This window comes from Acanthaster planci, linkage group LG08 (assembly GCF_054643075.1).
Source record: "Acanthaster planci isolate LZ-2023a linkage group LG08, COTS_SCS, whole genome shotgun sequence".
NCBI classification, from domain to species: Eukaryota; Metazoa; Echinodermata; class Asteroidea; order Valvatida; family Acanthasteridae; genus Acanthaster; species Acanthaster planci.
This window is the reverse complement of record NC_141784.1, coordinates 13,083,422-13,101,826: the sequence shown is the minus strand read 5'-3', so window position 1 is coordinate 13,101,826 and position 18,405 is coordinate 13,083,422. Positions and strand designations below refer to the sequence as shown.

General features: G+C 43.2%; 1 protein-coding gene across 14 annotated transcripts in view; it reads left to right on the top strand.

Annotated features, from left to right (window-relative positions):
- Positions 1-18,405, top strand: part of LOC110977379 (thrombospondin type-1 domain-containing protein 7A-like) — a 164,472-nt gene that overhangs the window by 81,131 nt on the left and 64,936 nt on the right. For 12 of the 14 annotated variants that reach the window (XM_022231450.2, XM_087139765.1, XM_087139758.1 and 9 more), the window contains one exon: positions 10,196-10,408. In XM_022231450.2, coding sequence (XP_022087142.2) covers positions 10,285-10,408 — 124 coding nt within the window. In that variant the 5' untranslated portion in view covers positions 10,196-10,284. Of the gene's footprint in view, positions 1-2,824; positions 4,077-5,089; positions 5,320-10,195; positions 10,409-18,405 lie in introns of those variants that run through there. The other 2 variants (XM_022231452.2, XM_022231451.2) reach the window with 2 other exon arrangements.

Here is an 18,405-nt window from a genome sequence, read left to right as displayed (position 1 = left end):
TCACACTGAGGGCACAACAGTCATATTCACTGCAGGCCCACATGGTCGTTTCTTAGGACCGGAACTTTGTCTTGGTGTCAGAGCCTACTGCTCATTAAAAGGCAAAGATAAAGGAGATAGATGTGATGGACTGTTCAGTTGGAGCAGTCATCTGTCTTCCTGACCTCTCCTCACCCATGGCTGACTTCCTCATAATTATTTCACCAATTAAATGCCATACAACTGGCCCACTGCATCAACTAATTCAGTGCCTACAAAGTGAGGTCTTCGAAAGTATCGGAGCGTGGAGTGGAAAAGATACTGGAAATATTTCAAAATTGTAAGACGGGCACTAGGAAGACAACACCTGAGTTCAGGGTTGTAAAGTTTTGATTGTAGGACCACACAATGGAGCCTTTTTGTATTTGTTTCTGTTTTGTTTTTATTTGAAATGCAATGGACATTGTGCATACACATGCTTACAAAGTTACATGCAATCAAATTTCCTCCTCAATGGTTAGAGATCAATTAGATCTCTGCAAAAGTTGAATCATTTTGTTTAGGAGGGATCAGTTTCGATGTTACTGTGTCTAAAATCATGAAACTGTACATTGCAACCTGACTCCTGAACTTGCATACATGGGGCAGTATCCATGATGCACAGCAGATGTCTTGGCCAAACTCATTTAACCAATGCTTGTAAGGGGCCACGCTTTTTGCCCCATCCCCAGGATCTCTGCAGTTCCCCATCCATCACCCCGTGGTGGAGGCTCATATGGCCACCGGCTCCCTGTTGCACTATTGCATGTAAGACAAGGTCATCCGATTAACCATTAAGTCCTCAATTGAATGGGGTCTGCTGGCAAAGAAAAATTAGATTTCACAGGGTCCTCCTGCCTAGGGCCAGATGTACTCACAATGAACGAGCCTCCATTATAGATTGCAGCACTACTTACATGGGCAGCTTTATTTAGAACAATCCCCAAGCCCACAGGTGAGGCAGGTGCATTACTCACCTGTACGACAATCAGGGAGTAAAACTGGATGGTGGGTCAGTCTCAATTAGACTGTAATTTTTACTGCGGAACACCCCTCCCCCATGAACACTGGAAACAACACTTGCCACAGGTCACAGACACAGCTACAGAGGGTTCAGTCTGTAGTCGTCATGAGGTAGCTGTGCGGTCAGTCCAATTTGTTTACCATTTTCGGCCAGCTTGTAGAGTACATATTGGCACGTTCCTCACCAGAAGTCCATTCTTGCTTCCTTTCCCCTTCCCCTGCATCTGCCACACCAGGGGCAAAGAGTTCTTGGAAATCAATACAGGGGGAGCTATTTCCATCGTATTACCTCTTCACTGACAGTACACAGCGTCAGCCTGGTGACCCAGACACATTGGTATTTCGCAGAGAGTCCCAAATCGATAAAGCGAAATATCTAGAACATTGCGAATACATCTCCTGCTGTTTTGCAGGGATAGCTCGGCCAAGGTTATGCCTGCCATCCTTGTCTTATTTGCTGCCCAACGTACACTTCCTCTCAAGGCTCTACCTTTTTCACAGTGATAACCCTAAAACAGCAGTGAAGCTGTTCATTCTTGAAATCAATTAGCACTGTTCTTCACGCATCCTCGTTTCTACATTGATTTCTACCGTGACCTACATGCTACAACTCCCATTTACAGGCACATGCCAGCTACGTGATTGCCGACTTCTTAGCAGTTTTGTGGCCTACCCAAAGCTGTATCATCCACAGGGTAAAGCTGTCTTCGACTGTGACATTTTCTCACTCTAAAATCTCCAACCATTGAAAAGAAAGCCCCCAAAATATTGAGGTCGTTGTTTCTGTTTTTATACCTTGTGGTGAACATATCCTTTTTTAAATGAAACTGCAGGGAAATTTGTTGTTGAAGATGAGGATTGTCTGCTGTTTTCACCTGTAATCCAAATCCTCAAGTAGCTGTTGACTTGGTCAGACTTTTCTTGATTAAACACCGACGGATTATAGCCGTTGGGGCTTTTTTTCTTGACCCGGCCCGTTGTTTTTGTGTCTACCGCCTGCCTCCTTAGGTGAAGTAGGAGCATTTGATCTGTTTCTTCCTTGAAGGCAGCATCTCATAGGAAAAGGAGAGGGAAAAAGGCTGTCAAAGTTCACATTATTCAAATCTGCTGTTAGGGCAACTGGTTTTACATGTGGTCCTCACCTCATCTCCTTGCCTGCAGTGAGGTTTCCATGCTCAGAGATGAGAGGCATCAATGACGTGAGTGACAAGGCAGGCTGCTCCCCCCTTTGTAGCTTTACCATGCATTGAAAGTATAAACAGCAGTTGGCATCAAGACTCATTAAACAATGGTTTTGGATGATAGTGGGTACCCATGTGCTGACTGACAGCTCAGAGAGGTTAGTAGGCTGGTTCCCATTTACCTTGGATCAGGTGACAATCAGGGTACAACTGACACCTAAATTCTGAGGTGATAATTGGATCAAATGACTGCCACAATGCCTGGATTCATGTAGTACTGAGAATGTATGTTTTTACATCTGGTGTGGCCTCGCCTACTTGGTATTACTCAGCACCTACCATGAACTCTTTGCTCTGGGTCACATGATCAGTGAATATTTTGCCTGGGAGATGACCACCCCCATACTACCCACACTGTGGCATTTGATGCTGATACAAAGGATTTTGACACGTGAGGTTGTTAACTCCACCCAGTCCTTTGGGTGACAACACACAGGGCATTCCTAGATATCGGATTGCCAATTGGCACTGATAGTATGGCACTAGCAGTGACCACACACTGCCTCCTATTCTGCACATTCAGGCCTATAAAAAGATCAGCACATCTTACTCTGTCAGTGATAATAGATGACATCTCCTTGACAAGAAACAGGCAGGCTGTGCCTAGATAACCCTTGTGAGACATCATGGACAACTGATGCTGTGCATTTGTTGATGATCATATTGTCATCTGCCCTCTAGAGGAAGTGTAAATTACTGTGCCAGCAAAAATAGACAAATTGTGCACAGGTGACATAGAGATTTGACAGCACCATTTTACTGCAGTAAAAGAAACAAGAAAGGACATGGGTGATTTAGCACTGTGTGTCAAGGAAATTTTCTCCAACAGAACAGTGATTTTTTCCACAACTCATCCCTCTGTGAAATAACACTGGCCCCTGCTTGGCCCAGCTGGAGTGTGAATTACACTGTCAGTGATTTTTACCCTGTTGATATCAACGACCATACTGTACAGGAGTGGTATGTGGTGAGGAGTAGTGTGTGCTGAGGAGTGCATGTAATGTGTGTGTGTGGTGTGTGCATGTGCTGCATGGGCTCAGGCAGTGATTAACTAGTGTGGGCCAATCAACAGAGCCGGCCAGTGCAGCCAGTCACACACCACAGACTCTCGAGCCAAAGCTCAGTGCATCACAGAAGACCTCATCAGAGTCAGAGTATATCTCTAACCCCCCCTCAAGTCATCAACTGAGCGCATTAGCTCTACGGCATTTTGGCCTAACATTCGGAGCATCCTCTCACAATCTACTGTGTACTCACAGGAAATCTATCATGAATGAATAAATCCCTCATAAAAAAAATGTGGTTCATTCATTCCCCAAATCCGGTATTCCACTCAGAGTGCCTTCAGTCGCCTTTCGTCTCTCACGCCCGCTTCATTAATATTTCCTGCCCCGCTTTGAGGAACGCCGGCACTTCTACATCGGTGGTTTCAGTGTGAGCTGTGCGAGCGTGTGTGTATGTGACATGCAAATCAAGTTGGGCTCAGTCTGATGTGAAGGAGTTGAGCCCCAGATAGGATTGGCTGGGTGCTGTCGGGGAACTTGGAGTTTGGATGTTTCTTTTGGAGTGGGGGAAGTGGTTGTGTGCAATTCACTGACGTCCATCAGCAAAGTTCTTCTTTACTTGGATTTTTAATGTGCTGAGAAAGACTTTTGCTCAACACAGGGATTGCATGTACATGTTTGGGTGTGTTTTTTATTCGTGGGGAAACACATCCGTGAAAACTGCAGGAGGAAAGAGGCATAGGCCGATTGGAATTATAACTCACTGGAATAAATTCTGGAAATTTCAGAGGTGAGTATTTTTATATTTCCTTTTCTGATACTATACATAATTGCTGACTTCAACTGATGCGTACATTATGGTATGATAATATTGCATTTGTTCCCACATTGATGTGCTCTGCTTTGATTGACGTTGCTCTGCTCTGTTCTGTTGCTCCACTTAATGTTTAGCTGTGCTCTGCCTTGTGTTCAGCTGTCCTGCATTTTTGCCTTTAGTCTACCCTGCTCTACTCTGCACTACTTTGCGATGCTCTGCGTGCTTGGCAGTGCTGTGCTGCACCATTCCTAATGGAATGATAGACTCCTTTTTTAAACACTTTTCTTTGCATTTTCTTAATAAACATTCTGTCTGACCAGGTCTGCTTTTGGTCAGACAAAAACCAACAGTAGTCAGAAATGACCAGTGTCTGACCATCATGTAATGCTCTGGATCTGCTCTCTTCTTATGCTGTGTTGCTCTGCTTTGCTCCAGGCAATGTGCCATGTATTACATTGCTCTGCCCTTCCCTTTTCTGTTCTATCCTACTCTGCTCTGCTGTGCTCTGTAGCCACGCTACTCTGGGCTTCTCTTTTCTGTTGTGTTCTACTTTGTACACAGCTGTTCTCTGTCTGCTCTTTGATGTGCTCCAGTGGCGCTACTCTGTCTTTTCCTTCCTCTGTGGTTACATTGCTCTGCCCTTTCCTTTTCTTGTTGCATCATGCTCTGCTCTGTTGTGTTCTAGCCCCAAATTTGCTCTTTATGCCAGAATGCATAATCTCTTCTGTTACTTGATTATATTCCATGCAGCCTGTGTGAGTCATCAGGATGAATTACATGAACACGAAGTTTTCAACAATTAGTCTATTAATAACTCTTCAAATTTTTGCTTGACTGCATTTCCTAATGAGGTTCTTGTGCATACCAACAATGATTCATTAGCTGCCTGATTAGGAGTACACCCCATTACCATTCCAGGGAAAAAGCTAGCTCACTGGTCCTCTTGGCTCTTTCTGAATTAGTACTATTACATCATGCTTCATCAGGTGTGCCTTGGTGCTGAAGGTTGTTGACACTCACCCAAGATTTCCATCAAAAAAGTATCTCCTCCTGAAGACTGGTGGGACTTAGTCATCTTGGAAACTGTCCCTCACCAACTCTGCTGCAGCATCGTTAGAAAATCTCATCTCTTCATCTGTCAGTGAACTCTGGTTTAACCTGTTTGGGGAGAAACAAAGCCGCCCTTAATTGTGTCTACTGGTGTTCCGTCACCAAGGTATGTGCATGTGCAGTGCAGGATCTTGACTTGTGCTAGGTGGCCAGAGCTTGCCAGTTGTGAGAGGCTGCTGATGGCTTAGGGCATTTTTGTACATGTGTTCTGGAACAGAGTGTTGAGTTGGAAGTGGAGTTGATCTGTGTACTTAAAGGCTACATGTAGGATTGCTTGGCCAACCCACAAGAGCTGAAGTCCACCTGGGCATCTATACATCACATACTGATGATACCCACTAACGAATTTGTTTGGAAGCTTTCCGTGAATGACTTAATGAGGTATTCACACGGATGTTGATTGGTTTGTTTCATCATCAACTGGATGGCTTTGATTTTTCTGTACAAAAATGTGCAGTTACTGGAGGCAAATCTGCAACTACCGGTACCATCCACTCTGTCCAGTTGCCAGTGCCTCTCCAAAGTATTCTGTTTTCTTTTCCTGCGGGATGTCTTCAAGCCATGATTGTATCTGAAGCTTTCATTTGAGATGGCAAATTTGGTTAGAACTCGCGAGTCTCGCCTGTCGTGCGCACGTGCGCACGCAAACTCAATTATTGATTTGGGTCATTAGGCCAGCCCAAATCAATGGATCATTTTTTCCAATTTCCACAGATGTGTTCTTTAAAAAGAACTGGATCCGCCGGGGATATATATGAAAAATGTGGCTTTCACTTCTCATTCCAAACTACTTGTTGTCACGCTGACAGGTTTAATGTATTAGCCTACATGTTCCAGATTTTCCTCTTGTACTATTTGAGACCGTTCCTGACAGTGACAATTTGCTTGTTGTGTCTTCAGCAGGATGATGACCCCCCTCATGCATATGAGTGTATTACTGTACACGCATATATTCCTTCCAGGAATCTGCATATTTTGTAGCTTGACGAAAACCTTTTCTCTGTGTTTTCATTGGTGTAACGGGTGAAAATTTTGAGGGGGGTACCCAGGTGTGCATACATTTTTAGAGAGACACCGAACACAAACAAACCGTGACTTGTATGTACAAGTGGACTATATATATATTTCAAAATTTTGATCGGGGGAACCAGGGGGCCTGGAGTTCTGCTGAGGGAATGTGACCCCCCTCATGGCTTACCCATAGTTAAACCACTGTGTGATTTCCTTTGTGCTTGATCTTATACAGGTTCCATGAAATGTTAGAGCTAAAACATATTTCTGTGCCATTATTGAGGAAGGTTTTTCACATCCATGAAAGTGCTCTTGTTTAGTTTTCACCATTGCTGTTTTGAATTTCCTGACATGTAGATGGCACCACTTCAGGCACAAAATGATGTCCACAAAGTGTAACCGAAAGCATGCACAATGTTTGTTTGTCAACTTGTTCTTGTTGTTGCTACAATCATGTTGAATCAACAGAGAGCAACATTTGGGTAACTCATGATGCAAAAAAGTAGCTGTGACAGCTGACAACATTGTCACTTTCGATTATTGAAATTTGCATCAGCAAATGAGTAAAACCCCAAAAAAGGCCCTGGGCACTCTTTGAAATGACAAGAAAGGTCTGAAGGTTAACTCAATTAAAGAAGCATTTTCAGCATTTCATTTCAAATTTCGTTTTTTTTAATACATGATTCCTTTATGTAAGCTGGAGGGTGACATCTTGTACCCAGTATAGTAGGTGGGAGGCTGTAGCCATTCCTTCTTCCCACAAGCTACCAGAATCCAGGATTAAGCACACTTTAGGTTGTAAAGTGAGGAAGGGGGGGGGCAGGGTTATTCTAGTATCCTCAAGTAATGTTCAAGGACTGTTGCTGGCACCCTGAGGCCCAAGTAGAAACACCGATTTCTTTAATGCCATTTGCTCAAAGTCAGGCATTTCATATTGTATTTGTGTAAAAGACAATACCTATACTGCTAGAGTAACTTGTACTTTCTGCCTGTGTTCTCAGGAGAGACGTCCATGCAAGTTCATTTTAGCAGAACGTGGTCTTTTTTCTTCTTTTTTTATTTTATTACTAGAGGGTGTAGCCCAGCTCAGTGCCCATAAAAAAGTGGACTTTCGATATGTTGATCTCTCTAGACATTAGGGAGACTGTCAGCCTGTTGGTCAATGCAATCACAATGGTCAATGAATGTTAGTCTGTGTGACATGCGTACTTGCATAGCACTTGAGGAAAGACTAGTGTGTATTTCACTTCACTGCTGGCTGCACCAACAACCTTTAGCAACTCATTTTTCAGGGGTTACATGTATGTTTCTCCTTCTTTATGCTGTCAATTTTGGTAGCAGTGTCACTATTCACAAACACACCTGAGATGGTATCTTGTTTCAAATGACAGATAAGATTGTGGAAGTACTCAGTGCAGGAAGGTGATCTGGCACCTTTGACATCTGCACAGATTATTAGCATTCATGCAGATGGCAGCCTGCTGTTTCTGAGTGTTTGGTCAACTGACTTTGCATATACGTATAAATTTGCTCCCCCCCCACTGAATTATTCAGCACAATGCCTCAAGAAACAAGTTGGTAAAGGAAAGGTGTTCTTGGTGGCAGGCAGTGAAATAGCATGCCACCTTAGTCTCTTGTCAAACGCCATTGCAATCACTTTGAGTAAAGGCTAGAAGCTCTGGCTACATCTCCGTTTGCTCTCTCCTGACAGCATGCCGTGATCACTACAATTTCAACTGTCTCAAATACACTGTAGCAGGTAGGGGGGTTCTCTTTTCAACCACAAGTAAAAGCCTGAGTGACACACCACTAGCTTTAGTCTTTTGTACTACTTCAGCAGTGGGTGAACCAACAAGTTGAAGCCCCAAACAACTGAAGAATGCTTCAAACGTCTTCAAGAAATCCCTGCACAAGTTGGATTGTGAGTCTTGTCCGCCATCTGAAATAACCGAATCTCTTAGAAGCCCAAAGTTCCTGCCAGAGACACTAGTTTACTCAAATCCATCCACTGTTTTGTCTCTTGCAGGATGATTCAACACAAACAGTACTTTAGCACAGCACTGTCTCCCTGCAAAGTGCACTTGGGATCCCTTGAGTCATTTCACTCGCAACGCTGATCAGATCCCTTTATGATCACTGCAATTCCCAGGTTGGCACTCTCTTCTCCCGGTTTTCCTCCATTTCCAAATGTGTAGGGCTTACAACCACACACACCTGCAGATTTGTCAAGACCATTGCAGGGAAGCATCCATAAATTCCTCAGCCAAGATCTTATTCGTGTGCATGGGCTGCAACTGAACTTGGATGCCCTGTGTTTTTTCATGGTGATGTGTTTGTGCTGACGCAGGCATCAGCAATTGGATCTGACAAGACGCAGCCCGTTGCCTTGTTTTCCCATGTAATTTATTGTTTTGCTAAAAGCAGTTAATTCGCGGCCAGCGTGTACAAATGGACTTGTGATCATTGGTGGTATTTGCCTGGTATTTGTGCCGCCACAAGTAATGACTGCTCGTTCATCTTGGCCCATCTATGTGTTGGCAATTACCTGACTGGATTGCTCAAGCTTGTAGTTGCCCTAGAAGCGAACAAGCCAATGGGAGGTGCTACACGTACGTGGTCGTGTTCAGCAACTGATTTAGATGAGTCTCACCATACAGCTAGTTGTGTGATCTTGCCCAAACAAGTTGGCTTTCGGCGTTACAGCAATTTGCATCATTTCTAGTAGTGAAGTAGAATGGAAGATTTGACATCAAGCCCCCTTCCATGTCCACCAAGAAAACTAAGATGGAAATGGCATCTTGGGATTTAATGCTGATCACAGTGCGACTCGAATCAGCAGCGACTCGAATGTTCCAGTTTTTGATAATGCATGAAACTAGAGTGCTTTGGGAAGAAATGGTATGCTGAACTTGCGTCTGAATCTGAGATCTGTAACAAATGTATGAATTCTTCTTTTTTTCTTACATACCTGTTTCAAGCTTCTGTCACAATATGCTTTTGCTCATCCATTACACTGTATGTCAGAAGCCTTGTACCTAGGTTTAGTTCCTACAACTCTTTCCATGAATAAAGTCGACTTGTAGGACAGAACAAAAGCTAGAAGAAATAAAGCTACATAGAAGATGGAGGATGATCTAAAGACACCAGATAAGAGAAGATCCCAAAACTTGTTTCCCCTTGAAAGTTCATACTGGTGGACATATGAATTAAAGTAAATCTTCACGTGTAGAACAAAGTCTTCATTATGCCCACACAGACTGCACTGTTTGTACAGAAGCATCTTTATCCTAACCAGTGTCAAAACACAGAAACATTTTCGGCCCTGTAGTTAAAAAAATTGGTAGGATCAGCACATATCCGCAAACACTTCATGAAACTTGGAGCAAAGTCATCAAGTATTTACGTTGGATGTGCACTCTCGCACTAACACCTTCCTGGACTAGTATCAGCAGCACACAGTGTTGACATCAGAGCAAGAGTCTCCTCTCTCCCTCTCCTTCAACAAGTGATAAATTTCCTTGAAGACTGTACTTGCACAAAGTGTTTGGACTGAACAGTAAAGCCAAGAATGTGAAGCAGAGGTTTTAGGAAAGTTTCCAAATATCAGTGTGGCCTGTTGAACCTCCTGACAAATTCTAAAGTCTCAGTTTCGTAGACAGCCTTTTTACCCCCCATCAATTCTAAAATGGATTCCCCTGACGGTTTGGTTGCTGTAACAAAGAAATTCCGTCTTTTTGAGATTGGCAGTTATATATCATGCCTGGGTTTTGGTACTGAAGTGCCGATCAACTTATTATGATTCAGGAACTGATGCAAGTTATTATTACCCCTGATCAGTGAGCATGTATGCATGAAGAATGATATCTTGGCAGCATTACATGGGTGTATGACCCAAATAGAATTGGACAAGCTGTGTTCACCACAGATAAAGAACTCAATCACTCAAAATTGTCTCTTTTTTTCCCCTGCAGATTTGTGCATTAGTCAGCATTGAGGAGAAGTTCACTTTGACGATAAAGTACAAGGTACTCATATTAGACACAGCTCCATTGTCATCAGCATGGATATCTTATGCTGTTTGTTACTGCCAGTATGCCTGGAGGTGGTGTTCTCACCCCTAGCCGGGGCAATCGGAGGAATGTTTGGGGATTCTGCAAGTTCATTTAGCTACTCATGGAGTACAGGTTAGTTATTAAATAGACCCATTTGGATTGACTTTTGCCCCAATGACACAAATATCCCTCATTTGTAACTATTGTGAGTAGAGTTTGTGTATTTTAAAGGCTTTTTAAGATGCTTGTTTTGATGTCACATCCGTTGGTGTTTATTGTACAGATTAATAAGCGGAATGTATTTAAAAATGTGATGATTATGTCTTCAATATCCAAAATCAGGAGGGTGTTTAGAAGCAGATCCAGAAATAGGTAGACAGGGCTGCTGGCATAGTGTATCGTGACATTGTGGGTATGACACATAACTTGCTCAGTGAAACGGCCAAGCCTATCAGTCATCTGTAGGCATGGGTAAATATTCCAGATTGTCAATCTGGAATGTGCCAATGTGCCAATCTCAATCTAACTGTTCACAGGGGATTAGGATTAATGGGGGCTCCTTTAGTAATATCAGTGCAGATTACTTCCATTCAGTCTTCTTTGAGAGGGTGTGGTACATGTAGGCTACCGGTATGTAAATGGGAGGTCTTATTTCAACCAAGCTATAAGCCCTGCATTCCCCAACACACTTTGCCTCTGTTATATCAGGGATATGATTAAAAACATTGCCGGATACTGATGTACATGTACAGTGTATCTAATGTACTGCGTTGGCCCGCTAATGGTTACCCCCTGGAGAATAGATGAGAGACAACATTACTGGCCAGTCTGATGCAGAAGTAAAGAAACCAAAATTAGTAACTGCACCTGGCCGCGGATAGACAAGAGGGATTTTAGGCAGAGGAGACAGAGAGATCTGCTCCTCATCAGAACCCGGCAGGCATTCTTAATATTACCCAATTTACTGCTTCGGTTTCTTGCATCCTGAGGGACCATTGGAGCATGAAAACTCTGCGTTAGGATGAAAGTCCGATGCAGGAGGACAAGGGGGTGAGGCCTGAAGAGGTTTGTCTTTCTCCTTCCCCCGCCCCGCCTTAAATCAGTTCGGATTTTAATAAGCCGCTGTATGCAGTGGAAGGGATTGGTGATTGGTACCCATTAGTGTAACCTCTTCCCTAATGATGCCATTTGCCAAGGGGTGTGTAATGTTCCTGGGGGCCTGCAGGGAATGGAAGAGGGGAGGGGGGTCATAGATTGGCGGAGGAGCCTGAAAGCCACGATTCACTCATCAGTGGTGCCGGCAACTGAATAATTAGTCCAACGCAAACGCGGCCCGAATCCATCAGGTCGATTTGCCCCGCCGAGTGCACTGGCAGTGCGTGGCCGGCTTTCAACACCCCGAAATAATGAAATTTGACAGGATTATGCTTGTTGACAAAAACAATTAGTCTGCAACACAAATTCATCTTAGGCCCTCACCCCCCCAAAATGCATTCACATTCGCACAAACTCCCTCCAAAATTTGCTTTTAGATCGAGATTGACTGGAAGATTCACAAGCTTGGCAGCATATCTATTACTGTTCGCGTCACTGTGGCGGCATGGCGCCAGATTATTTTTTTTTTTTAGTGGAAAGGCTGCAGGGAAAACCTAGAACTGGTGCATACTGAAGTGTAAATCACCAAGTGTGGCTCACAGTCTTGAACACTGAAACAGGATTATGATTGACTGGAGTCACACATAAAATTGAGAAGACTCACATATTTGTTAAAAATAAGTTTGCTGGCTCCCTGTCAAAGCTTTGATAAAACAAACAAGGTGGATTTTTCCATTTTTCTGAATGTTCTCAAACTATCCAAACAGATAACACCAGCACTTCTTCATATTTTAACACAAATTCAAACAAATTTCCCTTTCTGTTGCCTTGCGACACATTCAAAATTCATATTTGGGAAATGAAGTCTTGGAAGGTCACCTTTTTCCATAGGAAAATGTTCATTGCCAAATAACACAGCAGTACTGTTCCACTGACAGTTCTCCATAATGTCATAAAAAACTCTCCAAGGAGGTGCAACAGGGTGACGTTTGTCACAACAACCAGTCATGCCACACACCTCCGTAAAGTAGCCAGCAGAGTTTTGAGTTGAGTGAATGTAACTCGAGTCAAGTAATTTGCTTGCAGTGACTCAAGTCAAGTCATTTACCCATCAGGACTCAAGTTAAGTTTCCAAATGTTGTGGCTCAAGTCAGACTCGAGTTGAGCCACTGACTTGAGTCAAAACAAGTCTACTAGTCAAATCCTCTTTGTAATTGTATGTACAAAACCAACTATGATTGTATCACAGACATACAAATTGGAAAAAGGGGGCAGATCCCACAAAGTGGGTCTTCAGAAAATTATTCTCCACCTATTTTTCTGTGCAATAGAATGAAAAAAATTTGAGTCCTCTGCTTTTATATACATTGTATTACTGACTTTGATAGACCTACATGTACGTGTACATTGACAGTTCTGAAAATGTCTTCAATTAAAACAGTAGTTCTGGCGGCTTGTGACTCACTCTAAAGTGGGGATTGTACATGTAGTCCCACAGGCCAGCTCAATTTCTGTGCGTCAAAGTCACTGCCACATACATGTATATACCAGCAAAACAGGAACCCCAGGAATGTCAGCTACCTGCTGGGTGCAAATAGCCAGCAGACTGGATAAGTCTCTTTCCCGCTGGTCTGTAATGGTTACTCCCACAGCGCACTGTCAATATTCTGTCAGTCTACATTGGATGGGGGGGAAGGAACCACCACATGGTTTGCGTCAATTCATCGTGAGCTGACTTCCAAAATTAAACTTGAGGGAATATTTCCAAGCTGTGGTTTGAACATAAGAAATGCCAACATGTCGCTGTCAATAAGGTTTTCAAGATGTATTTTTTTGCATTGGGGAGATGTTAATTATATATAACGGGTTTGCCCTTACCTAACGTATTTACATCTTGAAAATAGTTCGCAGTACCCGCTGCTTCATTTGACTCAGACCTGCCAGCTGACCCCGGCAAGCTCGGTGGTCGATTGGTTAAGACATCTGCACTAGTAAGCAGGAGGTTTTGGGTTTGAGTCCCACCCAAGTAAGCTTGTGAGGTTTTTTTCGCAAGCTCTCGGACAAGCACTGAGCATACAGTGCTTATTAATATATGTTGGGTAAGGGCAAACTCGTTATATATAATGTCAATAAGGTTATTGGATTCTGCCCATTTATGAAGAAACTCGGCCTCATCCTCTTTCCATTATGCTTTGAAGCATGTCTTTCTACATGTAATTCTGTGCACTTACTTTTAAACTTTGGAGTTTTGGGTCTGATCCATACTGTTCCAGCATTGGATACCCGATACAAGTGCTACATTTTCCCTGCCATGGATGCATTCATTAATTCTTAAAGCAGGGAAGGGTTGCTACCTTTGTAGTGCCTCTGCGCCTTTAGGATCAAATCAGTTTTTATGGTGTCAAAAATTATTAGTAAATCACATGTTGGGTATAGGGAATGCTTCAGTTTTTAGCAAATCAGGGGTCGGGATCCATTGAAATCCCTTTTTCTTGGACACACGCCTGCTCTGTTTTTTACTGCTTATAGGAGAAAGCTCTCATTATCTGATCATTAAATACGCACCAAGAGAGAAATGATAAGAAGAGGACTGAGGAAAAAAACTGCACTTCAGATGTTGTGCACAACTCAACTCTCCAGTCATGAAAATCCACAAATTTCTGTGTTGGGTGAGGGTCCCTCAAGGCCATCTTCCATACTTGGATGCATCTTGCTAGCTATACATTTTCATGAAAAGGCAGCCCCATTTTTTGGTGGAATGGAATTGGAACTGGAACTTGGGAATGGAGGATAGGGGGTGCTAAGAAAGACTATTTGCCGGTGCATCATGTGCCCATGCCTGTTCAAATTTGCACTCTTAGATCGTAAACCATGTGTGATTATGCCTGACAGTAGCTGAACAGTAGTGGCATTTACATACAGTACATCAGCCCTGTACCTCACTCAGTCTGTAGCTAAGAACACAGAGTTTGACTTTGTAAGTTTCCAGAGGCCCAATTACTACACTTGTCTTCCCGCATCACACAAGGTACTCATTACATAAGACTCTGCCCATCAGAATCAAACCAAAGCCCAGTACTCAATACGAAGGATGCACACCATACCTACAATGTACATCCTGGACAAAATAGTTGGAACACCTCGTGGGAAGCGCGGTGAAAAAATCCCACCTCTCCCCTGTTCAATGTTGCGGTCATTTATTGGACTAAGATTAAGCCCAACTTACCCAATGAGAAACAACATTAACAGGAGGCGAGGGGAGGCATGTTCCAACAAGATTTGTCCAGGATTGTAGCTACCAGTGTTGCAGTTGCCTGCACTTTTTGAAGAGAGTTTTGATGAAGCTGTCAGCCATCTGAAACTTCAAATGAAATTGTGAACACAGCAAGCATATCCAGTGGGAATAATGGAATTAGTTTAGTGCAGTTGATGCATGTGTGTGAATGCACTGTTGTCAGTGACATGCCTCCAAAATATTTACCTGTAATGTATTGTCAGGGTACAAATTGAAATTTCTCTGTCACACAAAATGCTCAGCCGCATCACAGCTAACTTCTTCCCTAAGCCTCGTCCTCCCTTCTAAACTCTTCTGCAAATCACAATATCAGTGCTTACTTGAACCTGTCAAGATTAATTTCATCGAGATAGCGTCAAGCATGCTCGTCTGAACAATCGCTCTGACAGCTTGTGTCTTTGCACGTCCCTCTCTCTCCACCTCCCACACCCCCCCCCCCCGATGGTAGCTGACAAACCGAAATAGACTGTACCTGGTTAAACGACAGACGGGAAATCAAATGTAATCAAGGTGGCCTTCCTGCTTTCCCCCTGTCGCTTCTGCTGCTGAGAACTGGGATTGGATCTTGGGGTAGAGGGGGATGCCTGCAGAGGGAAGATGATGGAGGAAGGAGAAGGGACAGACAGACAGATATTCCAAACAGACAAAAATGCCGGGCAAAGGAGTACATGATCTTTGTCCTGTCTTTCAAGTTTCTCTTTCCTTAAATTCCTGCAAGCTTGCCGGAGATATGCTGAATCCAGAGACTGAGGAAATTACCACTTTTGAGGAGGAAATCAACTTTCTAAATACTAATTGGCTGCCTATTGGCAAACACAGCTATATGTAGTTTTGGGGCTCTTAATTCCTGAAGCTCTGCAGCAGTAATCAGTGGTTTTGTTTTGGTACCTTTTATACAGTGATGCATTTTGTCCACTCTGCACAAACCCTGGTGCAAATCACAAATTCTTAGACTTTTCCAGTTGCATAAAATAAACGACATTGTTCCACTGATTACCTCCATCATTTGTCCTCACACACAGAAGAATGATAAAAATATTGGCCATGGGATTTTCGTCATGCAAACTACAACTTTGAGTTGACCCTGCAGCCTTGAGTGGAATCGTTTGTACTTTGTTTGGCCCTGTTACTCTCATGTTCGTTTTATTTTTCTTCTGCTTTTGCATTAATTAGGTGCATCACATTTAATATCAATCCATTCCTTGTGGGGTCCTTTACGCAGTCTTGCTCCATGATTTCTCACAACACGCCCGAAACAAAGGGATTTGCCTGGCAGCATCGCTGAAGATTAATGAGACTGTCACCGCACATCCCTCATTGGCTACATCATCAGGTGTAGGACTGTAATTGGTGTGCACCCACCTGGGTGTTTGTCAGAGGGGGTGCAAAATGGATAATGCAAGGGGGGGAGAGTACCCTGGCCTCAATCAGTGGCAAACAGGGCCAGGGTCTTGCTGATTATTCTCAAAGGGAATCAACACCCCGCTTCAGACTGCAGGGAGGGGACCCAGGACAGAGGACGCTGGGGATGCCTGTCTTCTTGACAGCCTGTCCAGACGAAACAGTATTAAAGATGATCAAATTGCGCAAGCTGATCTGCCGCTCATAAAAACCACCCAGTGCTGTGCTGTTAATTTCAAGGTAGATTTCAGTATCACATAAGTGTGCCCCTATGTTGTGCATGTTATCACTGCTGCAGCTGGCTTCAAATGATTTCTCATAACATTGCCATCTTGTCAGGTTCTGTCACATTTCAGAAATCCAAGCCGCAGAGCACTCACCATTTTCAACTTTGTGCAAGGGAAAATACAAAACCAACTTTTTAGAGGGGGGACCCTAACTTGTTTTTTCTTTGGGGGGGACCAAAATATGTACATGCTAGATGGGGACTAGTCTGATAAAGTCTATAAACACCACCAACCAACTTTCTGCAGTGACCAGATTCCAACAATTGACCTGTAAGCCCTGTAAAACTCTGCAACTTAGCATCAAATTTCCACAATAACACAATGTCATGTAAATTCAGAAAGTGATAGAGTATTATCCAAATTTGTCACAAAAGTATGTGTAGAAGTGGTAAGGATAGGATTATCCAAATATTTGACCTTGCCCTGGCTGAAATGTCACAGGTTCCTTGTCCAGGCCAGATTTCAGAAAACTTAGCAGTAAGAGGCACTTACACCTGCCAAACTCTGAAAGCTATGGAGAGACACATTAAATGTTATCCCCCTTTTTTTCTATGACGGTGGTTTGTAATGGCTAGGCCTCTTAGTATATCAGATATTAAGCCATTGCAGTCCATAAGGGCCCACTGCATCTGAAATGATAAAAACAGTAACCTGGCTGCAATCTCATAGTGTGCACAGACACCCCCCCCCCTATTAGAGTGACGGGCCAGTACCCGCGGGGCTGCTGTCATTATTGTAAAGAGCCTTTTGAATTGTGTACTGTTCTCCAAGCGTCAAGATATTGCACAATCTTTCTTTTGGAGTGTCCATTTTCGTACAAGCACCGTGAGAAATGTTGAGAACAATATCTCTGGGCTAGTGCTAAAAACAGTAGTTTTTTCCTTTCTTTCTTTCTGCAGTGACATGTTCAAATCAAAAGTGATTGTTGAAGGAGGGTTCATTTTGATTCTGAATACTTTAAGGTTACATAAGGCCAACAATTGTGAAGGGATAAGAACATTTTTTTCCAAACGTGATTTTATTTTGTTTCTCTTCTTAATTTTTTCCTCTAGAATAAGCCTCTCTGTAAATTTCCTCTACATTTTCATTTCGTAAGCAAAAACTGAGCCATTTTTGAATGAGTGGGAGGATTCTGTTGGAAGCCTCTTATGGGGGAGGGGGGAGCCTAATACAAAGAACACAACCCTCCATGCAAAAACTCTTAATTTGATACTGGGAGTACAAATGCTCCTCAGATCTCAAGTCTGACTGTACAAAATGGTTCGGCTCCTGTACCAATAACTATATGTGGAAAATAACAGATTCAAGTAAGAACAGTTTGATTTTTAGTGCAAAGGGTAAACTAAACTGATTATGATGATGGGGGGGGGAATATGATGCAGAGTCCATTTTTTAAAATTCCAGTCCACCACTTGGGCAGATATGGTATTTTGATTTGGCCATAATGGCCCCAGCTATAATCCCCCTCCCCACCCCATCTGGACTGGGGGGGGGGGAATTATCCGAAGCCCTCTCGAACCTGTCACAGTAATTCGTTGAGCGTGTTTGTAGAAGTGGCGGGGAACATGAGAAAGATAGCTGCATGCTGGAGGGGAAGCTTTGCAGCTCAACCCTAGATTTCACCCAGCCTTTTTGCAAAAAGGGCAAGCTTGTGTAAGTGTGGAGCATGTGCAGACATTGCCAGTGGCACAGGGAAACAAACTACTGCTATACAAATCTTTCTCAGGCCCTTACATGGTGGGTTGTCGCCAAATGACTGTCTTTTCCCCCAGTACATCTCAAGTACTTGTAGGTTTTACCCGCTAAGAGCCCTTCTGCCGTTGCTCTGAGAATGTGTTTGCACAGTATAAATCAGGGAATTTATTGATTCCCATTATTCAGTAACTTGCATTTATCAGGATTTTTTTCTTTTTATGACCATTAACAACCGAAAGTGTCATAGACCAGGCTATCAAACTTGCAAGTGGAGTACTTATCAACACCGCATATGCATGTAAAACTAGATTTGTTTCGCAAGTATGTTTGAGAAGTATTCTTCACTTTGTTGAGAT